The sequence below is a fragment of the Drosophila willistoni genome (genome assembly GCF_018902025.1).
Source record: "Drosophila willistoni isolate 14030-0811.24 chromosome 2R unlocalized genomic scaffold, UCI_dwil_1.1 Seg200, whole genome shotgun sequence".
In the NCBI taxonomy this organism is placed as follows: Eukaryota; Metazoa; Arthropoda; class Insecta; order Diptera; family Drosophilidae; genus Drosophila; species Drosophila willistoni.
In genome coordinates this window covers 7761153-7769664 of record NW_025814051.1, presented here as the reverse complement: position 1 = coordinate 7769664, position 8512 = coordinate 7761153, and the positions used below count along the sequence as shown (strand labels likewise).

Genomic DNA, 8512 nt, shown 5'->3' with positions numbered 1-8512 from the left:
GTTTCTCATAATAGCTTATTACTTATATTGAATCGAGAAAACTGCAATCTACTTGCAAACGAGACAAATATATATAAAAGTTATTGAAAAGGAAATTCAAGTTTTTTTTAAATGAGTGTATTTTAGTTTATAAATAACCTGCAAATCCTGTCATTTTTAAAAATTTATGTTAATAGCGTGATTATAATATATCTTCATTGAATTAAAATTGCGTTTTATTTTAGTGCAAAAAAAAAGGGAGCGACTAATACAGATAAAAAGCTCCTTCTTTTTGACGCAGAGACGCTTTTTCGATTATTTCTATCTATTATACCTATCGCTTAAATGTAATTGTATCGTTGTTGTTTTCCCTTTGAAATTAAAAGCAGATTTTAGATGCGACTTTACTATCCTTCATAGAAGAAATTTAAGAAATTACACAAATTGGACCAAACTATGTAAGTTCTTTGACGTTTAAACTCCTACTAAATTGACCAAGCAACCAACAAACTAAAATATACATATTTCAAACAAGTTTCACCTAATTTTATAGATCAAGTTTGCTTTTAAACATATTTCAGTGAATTTATGAAGTGGAGAGTGATATTTACGCACATCATTTTTATTCGATTCTTAGTTATAGTGTTATACACAACGTTGAAATTTGTACAATATTCGAAGTAAAAAATAAATTCATTTTATTTTTGGTAACAGTATACTTTTTCAAAACTAAACTAAAATGGCCGAACAGTCGCCGAATTCGAAACTCTTGAACGAGCCAGAATCCAAAGAAGCTGAAGTCAAGAAAGCTGAAGACGACAGAGCTAAAGACGACAAAGCTAAAGACGACAAAGCTGAAGACGACAAAGCGGAAGACGACAAAGCTGAAGTCGAAAAGGTGGAACCAACTCCAGAGCCTGACAGTACCTCTAAGGCAGAAGGGATGGAATCGCTACCTTCATCTGCAAATGCAGTGGGGTCAGGTTCCTTGGCTGGCGATTGGGAGATGCGAATGCAAAATGTCCTGCAGAGAGTGCAAGCATTTTCCGGTCAACATAGCAAAGAAATCGATGACATCATTGAGATTCTATTGCCAGATATGCTCTCCGATTTGAAGGAGTACAATGCAATTTATGAGGAGGTGCGTAAAATTGATGCAACCATGAAATCGAATCTTAGCAATGCAGCTGCCATCGATCCAGACATTGGAAATATATATCTTGATCTGCATGAAAAATTTCGTAAATGGGAACGCATTGATTCGGTCAAGATGGAGTCTTCTATGCGGGAAATACTTAAAAAAAAAGCACGCGAATCTGAGAAGTTGCAAGAGCGTAATCGTCACTATGTAAGTAAATGATATCAATGAAATCGAATTTCCCTTAATCGAACCCCAACCAACGGCATATGTATGTCAGGTTGTGATCCGTCTCCGGAGGTCGTGGAGAATGCTGAGAAAAGCACTTTTTCGACCAATATGTTAGCCGTTAAGAAGTCGGAGTTCTCAATTCAGCTTAATCGAAGGAACAAGTATTTCCATGAAGTTGAAAAGGTATTAAATATGAAGTCAGAAAAGTTGGAAAAGAAGGACAAAAGAAAGGAAATCAAAGCAAGATGGTACTGAGAATTAATAAATTCAATTATATAGTAAGAGAAGTTGGTTTACTATGACCTTTATATATATTTGACATTCAAAATTGTACAAAATTAACACATTTCATATTTTAAACAAAATTTGTAAAGTTATTAAAAATTGTATTAGTGGACCAACCAGAAAAGAACATTTTAAATAATATTTCATAATGGGCTATCCCTTTTAAATGCCATCCTCGTTAAAGTTAAACTCACTTTTCCAAGAATACTTTACAGCTCCTTAACCCCTCACCAAACATTCCAAATCTTCGCTTTCATCCTTCAAACCAGTCCCATAAATCGAAGCATTCATTGTCACCATCTGGGCCTAGATGGGCTGAATAAAGTGGAGGAGTGGGTGTGGCTGGTTGGGGCTGCACATGAATCATTCATGAAACGTTTTGGCACAAATGCAAATCGGGCAAATCCTTACAACAAACAAAAATCCCTCCCGTTAAAATACACACCCGCATGGCACAAAACGCGCCAACTAAACAATGTAAAATGTTAAATAATTATTTAAAACAGTTGGAAAAACTCCTGTTCTGGGCTTGGCAACGGTGTGTCAAATGACAAAAAATGTTTACTGTTTACTTTTTGGCAAATTTATGGCCTAATGCAGCTGGCACTGGCAAGAAAAAAATTCCATTCCAGCTCGACCCTCAACACGCTGTTTGATACAAAATACGACAAGAAAAAATATGTTAACAATAGTGGAAAATATTTGCTGCTTCGACAAAAATATAATACACAAATATACATATATTGATTAGTTAACAATATAAAATGCTAAGAGAATTAAAAGTTTTCATTTTATCTAATTTTTCTGACCTCAAGCCGGCTAAAATGCACTTCCAGGTAGAAGCGAACGAATTTAAGGAAAATAACTAAGATCTTTAATAGAAATTGATGAAGGAATTTTATTCATTTCGATTATGTTGACATTAAAGAGTTAAATTAAAGTATAATGAATTGAATTTTTGATCTCTTTGTGTTTGTATTTAGAGTGCCTGGAAAACATGTCGGCTAGTGTAATAGAAAACAATAGAGACCACAATAATCAGTGTAGTAAATATGTAAGCTGCCAAATCGTGGCATTTAATTAAATAACACCTTTGGCACACACGCCCGCAACCACCCACTTATACAAACACAAACACACCCACACCCACACACACTCTTACAAATCCGCACACAAAATACTGGACTTTGAAGCTAACTGTGCTGGCATTATGGCCTCAAGGGGGTCGGTGGTGGTTAACGTGGCTTTAAATTTTGAAGCCATACAAACACGACTTGGCAATTATATTTATGTGCCAGTTTCCAAAGGGGCATTCTGTTTACTTGAAAGCAATTAAAAGCAAACCAAAAGCATCTACCATCCCACTCCCTGCCCTACCCTACCCTACACCCCCCTCTATCCATATACTCCAGGATACTCCATCATATTTGCTTGTGAGAGTATTTGCTTAGTTCTGTTGGTGGAAGAAAGGGAGCAGGCACTCCATATGTATATGAAAAGCCTTGCAGTAAAATGGCCACTCAGGAAGCGAAGTTCGTTTATTGTGTCAGGGATATATCTTTTTGTTGTATAGTGAATGTGTATATGTATGTATTATTTGTTTATGTGTGTGTGTAGATATGGAACGCAGCAGAAGCAGCTTCGTTCCATAGTCTGTGCATTGCACAAATAACCTCGAGGCCATAAAAGAAATACGTTTACTATGTACTAAAATTGAGTAAACGCTGCCATTACACAGGCTGCACCCGAACGTACTCTCCACTTTGCTTTGCTATTATTTTGAGTGCACACACACACACACACACAGAGCAATAGTAGTAAAAAAAACGAATAAATGAATGAATGAAAGAGAGTGGACAACAGAGTACAGAGGAATACGAGGACTTCCAACAATTGTCTCCACCCACCCAGAGTAATAGATACAATTGTCTGGGACACTTTAGATGTGCCATCAATTGACTGGTCAGAATGATTCACCTTGGGTTAAAGCCTAACCCCAACTAAACTTTTCTCTTGCATTCGTTTTATATCCCTTTATCTTCTTGTTTGATGTGAATGTTTTGCTGGAATCAATTAAGAAGTGAAAATATCTAGATGGAAGTATCCAACTTTTGAAATAGATAAACGAATTAAACTCATTCACCAAGTCCATACTACAATCCATAGCGAGGGGTGCTGCAATATTAGGTAACAACAATTTTAATCCATATCCAATATATCAAAATTGGTAGAGAATTGAAATAAAGAGAGGAAACATTCTTTTATCTAATGTAAGTATATTCATGAACCTCTATCTAAAGCATCCTGAAAATTATTCATATAAAAAATCAGCTACAAAGTTTTGTCGCTGTGAAAAAATGTAAAAACTAAATATTTCGATTAAAACTTTACTTAGAAATCTTTCAGAACTATTTAATTAATAACCTAATTAACTGAATAATCCTGTAGTTTATTTATGACACACTTAAAAATTTATCCATGAAACTTTCTAGTCCACTCTCGAGCTTCTCTTTTGTGTCGAGCCGTTGGATCCATTTCACTTGGGAAAGTAAATAGCTTTTTATTTTCATGTCGATATGCCACTCCTTGTTTTCCTTTTTGCAATTTTGTCATAACAATTGTCAGAATGCAAAACAGGCGAAAACTGAAAAGAAATAGAATGAAAACAAAACAGGTCCAGGGAAAAGACTGTTGAGAGAGCAGTTTAGAGGAGACGACTGCACAATATTTTCATGATTGGAATATGCGATTAGCTGATGCGGTCAGCATTCTTAAATAGTCAACTCAGAAATGAAAATTTCTCGGCACTTTAAAGTTTTACTTGAAATCGAGGTCTAATGGAATGTAAGTGAAAGACCCTCATTTCATTTGCCACTTTGCCAAAACATTTCGTATGCAAATTTTGTATTCACATAAGAGTTGCCAGATAGATGGTAAAGCGATACAGAGCTGTTACTTTTAAGGTAAGAATCAAAGCATTGCATTGAAACAAAAGTATTTTTCTCCATTCTTCCCTTTGAGTGCCTTGCCACATAAATTTGCACTTTGTTTTGTTTGTAAAGCAATTGAAGAAAGCGAGCGACAAAGTGGCAAAGAAAGAAAAGAAAAACAAATTTGGTAACCAAAATGAAATGAAATGAAATACGTTTACCTTTTTTTTTTAAATTTAAGATCTTTAAAGAAGTCTTTGCTTTACGTTTCAGTGAGCTAGTCATCAAGTTTTCACAATCAAATATATTTTACTAAAGTACGCAGCAGAAAATTTATATAAAATAATGTTCAAGGTAATAAAAAAAAAAAAATACATATTGATATAGTAAATTTTTTTTTACACTTTTTGCATTCGCAGGGCAAGTGTAATGTTCATCCTAGAGTCACGGAAGATGTTGTCCATCTACGTCGCATACCAGAACCTCCGAAATGCAAAATCAACTACGGCCTTAGACGTAAAAATTCTTTAATACAGCAGAGTGAGCAGCGCCGTACCTCCTTACCCATTTATACTATACGAAAGGAATCCCAAACCACATGGCTAAATACTGCCACTGAAGTTATTGGCATTGAAAACAAATACATCAACGAAATGGGCATGGATATCAATAATTTTTTTAATCCCAATTTGAAGAAAATCAAGCAGAATAAGTCAAATAAAAACCAAGCAGATGTTAAATTGCAGTGTGTCAAGAAAACAATAGAACCCATGGAACGAGTCAGTGTCAAGGATGTCTTTAAGGTTATCGAACAACAAAGTGGAATTAGCACCGCAAATAAGGTAATGGATCGTCTATCGTACTCTGATATGAAATCACGTAGAATTGGCAAATCGGGAAGTGCAAAGCTATTTTGTAATGACAATGTCAAAATGATTGACTATAACGAATTGAAAAATATTAAGTGCTCACGCGTAGTCTCGCAAACTGTAATAAGAAATAGAATCACCAAGAAAAAATCAACAGAGGATCAAAAGAAAAAGAGAAACTCTCCACGTAGAATACTTCTTTCTCAATCAAATTCTAATCGGTCTAAAAAGACCGAAGTCTTGCTCAAACCAATCGAATTACGGTATAGCGAATCAGATACGATGCCAAATGTTAGACTTGATAGTGAGCTAGATAATCAATTATTTGAGTGTGACGAACCAAAGCATGAAAATGTAAAAATTGAAGACCTTGGTCCATCATCAGATGAATATGCAAATTCGGTAGATAAAACGCCAAAAGTTGTCACAGATATATTGAAAGAAAATCGGACCCATAGTGAGCCATTTCAGAAAACGGAATGTGGTAATCTTCCAGTTATGGAGGAAATAGAAGAGACACCAGATTTGATTGAACAAAATAGTCCCACAAAAGATCAGCAAGATATATATGATGAATGGTATAAAAAACATATTGAGAAATCGTTCAATGAGATCTATAAACTTAAACAAAAATTACAGGAGAAATCCAAAAAGCAAGAGAAACCATTGTCAGCTGTTTTACCAAAATCTAATCGAAGCTATCAAATGAGAAAGAAACATTCCCGCAGTTATAACGTCTGGTATGAAAAGCAACGATTGCCGAAACCCATGCGTGCCAAAATCATCTATCAACCCGAAAAAACTGAAAAATTAGAGATAAATATTGATGATTTAGTTTTTCCCGAACCCGAATATCTGTCAAGTTTAGTTCCCTACCATTTGGAAACAGCAATTGACATGAACATTGACCCCGAATTGTCGATGCGTACTTCCGCCCTTGTCGAGAGGGCTCGAGGTTTGCGTCGCGAGTATGAGAAACGTTTACTAATTGAAAAGTACTTGGACGCTTTACCAAATCGTCTTAATGATATTGAAGCCGAGTTTGCTAAGACAATATGCGAATTTCCTAATAATCAGCTTCAGGAGATAGACAAATGTCCTTGCGGTGTGCCACTGACACACTGCAGGGCCATAATGCCCAGACCCAAATGGATTAACGAATCGGACTCACTTACCAAATGGCTAATGGCTATGCCCCCAGCAGTTTTAATCTCGATATTTATCATATGCATTTTCAGCATTTGTGTGCTGGCCAATGGAACACATAGACCAATGACCACATGGGAGTATATGATGAATGCTTTTCAACAGCCGTTTAAAAAGTCCACAAAAAAGTTTTCTTCTAATTTCTTTTAATAGTTGTGTTTTCTCAAATTTTTGTTACATATTTTTTCAAAGGAAAACATAAGACTACACTTTTTTATGCAAATATGTTTCTCTCTATCAAGGTATTCTCCAAAATTCATGTCTCCGTCTCTCCCTGTCTGTCTTTAATTGGTTTGGCAGTAGCAATATGATCAATAAAGTTCCATGAGTTAATTTTCACCCCAATCTCAACGGATTTGTGCACAAAAATTTGTCCATTTGTTCCTCCCATGGGCCGCAGAGCTAAATCAATTGCCAAAACAGAGAATTGCGAACTATTTCCTGTATGCCATGAGCATGAACATTGTCCGCCCCGTTAAGCTCCAGTCCAATGCATCAACTCCCACTATTGCCCCACCACTGCCAAGCATATTTTGTGCCATTTTTATGAGGCATGCAGGAAAAAACAAAAATGCCTACGCAGTTGAGTCGAGTCGAGTCGAGTCGAATCGATGACCATGTCCATGGGAGCCACGCAACGCTATGCGCTGTCAACAATCACGAACCAATTGTCTATAAATACCAGTAGCGTTAAGGCAAACTCACTCAGCCCGCGCACAATCCCAATCCCAATACATGGGGTCCTTGCAATCTCTACGTCTCTTTTTCTCTCTCTCTTTCTATCAAACAAACGCACAATCTGGCTGTGACTGGACTATGGGAATGGAATGAATGGACTGCTCTTCCTCCACTCTTTGCTCCGTTTTTACTTCCGCTCTGTCGTTTTTCATTACATCGCATGTAACTTCCGGTTTGTTAAAGCGACACGCACTGTCCTACTATATAGACCAGGCTCCTCTTCGTTGTTATGGCTGCTGCTGACATCCGTGCAAACAAAAATGTACCAAACAACCAGTTGGCTAGAGATGTCACAATGCTCAATTTGAAGAATTATATTTTCTAATGTTTCTTCATTGATCCAGCCAGACAATTTATAAATTTCTATACAAAAGTCTATAATTTGCCTTAATAAAATAAATAAATGGACACTCTACCATTTTTGGTATTAATTGAGCAGAAAAGTTAAGTTTGACTTCGTACAATATTCATTTGTAACACTCTCCCATCCCTAAATGTAACGCACACACTTCCGCTGGTAAGGCTGACCAGGCTAAGGCTGACTTCAACCCCACCCCCAGCCTCTGATGATGGTCTTTCGTCCTTGTTTTCACTGTTTGTGTGCACGTTTAGGACTGGAAATGACAAATTCACTGTAGGTGGGCCATTGCTGTCGTCGTTGCTGGCCCTATTGCTGCTGCTGCTGCTGCTGCTCTATGGTTAACTCCTCCAACACGTTTGCGACTCAGCAAACACCATCATCAATTTCCGTGGGGAAATCACACAAAATTTTTGCACAAACAAAATGTTTGTTTGGTCCAAATCCCCCCCACCGAAAAAACACAAAAAAAGAACAAAAAAATTGAAACCAAAAAAAGTAGAAATAGGAAAAGCCCACGAATTTTTGCATGTGATGCTGTGGTTAGCATTTATCTTCCTTTGGTCGGAGTTTTTATTCTTTTCCCCCCCCTTCAATCGGATTGACATAGGGCGGGTGGCTGACTGCAGCTTAGGCAGCAACTATTTTCCCCCTCACTGCATTCACATTGATGTGTTGTGGAGAGTTCGACCAATTCGACCACATTTCGACATCCCTTGCTCTGGACCTTTAACATTAATTCGCCCCAAATGAAATTCTTGGCCGTTCTGAGTCGTCC

At 36.8% G+C, this 8512-nt stretch overlaps 2 protein-coding genes across 2 annotated transcripts; both read left to right on the top strand.

Moving 5' to 3' along the window:
- The first annotated feature begins 569 nt into the window (after window positions 1-569).
- On the top strand, window positions 570-1774 carry LOC6643562. The gene is made up of 2 exons (XM_002066439.4): window positions 570-1327; window positions 1398-1774. The coding sequence occupies exons 1-2, from the start codon at window positions 719-721 to the stop codon at window positions 1461-1463; spliced, it is 675 nt and encodes a 224-aa protein (XP_002066475.2). The 5' UTR covers window positions 570-718; the 3' UTR covers window positions 1464-1774.
- Window positions 1775-4842: 3068 nt separating this feature from the next.
- On the top strand, window positions 4843-6861 carry LOC111518773. The gene is made up of 2 exons (XM_023176458.2): window positions 4843-4917; window positions 4983-6861. The coding sequence occupies exons 1-2, from the start codon at window positions 4909-4911 to the stop codon at window positions 6786-6788; spliced, it is 1815 nt and encodes a 604-aa protein (XP_023032226.1). The 5' UTR covers window positions 4843-4908; the 3' UTR covers window positions 6789-6861.
- Window positions 6862-8512: the final 1651 nt, after the last annotated feature.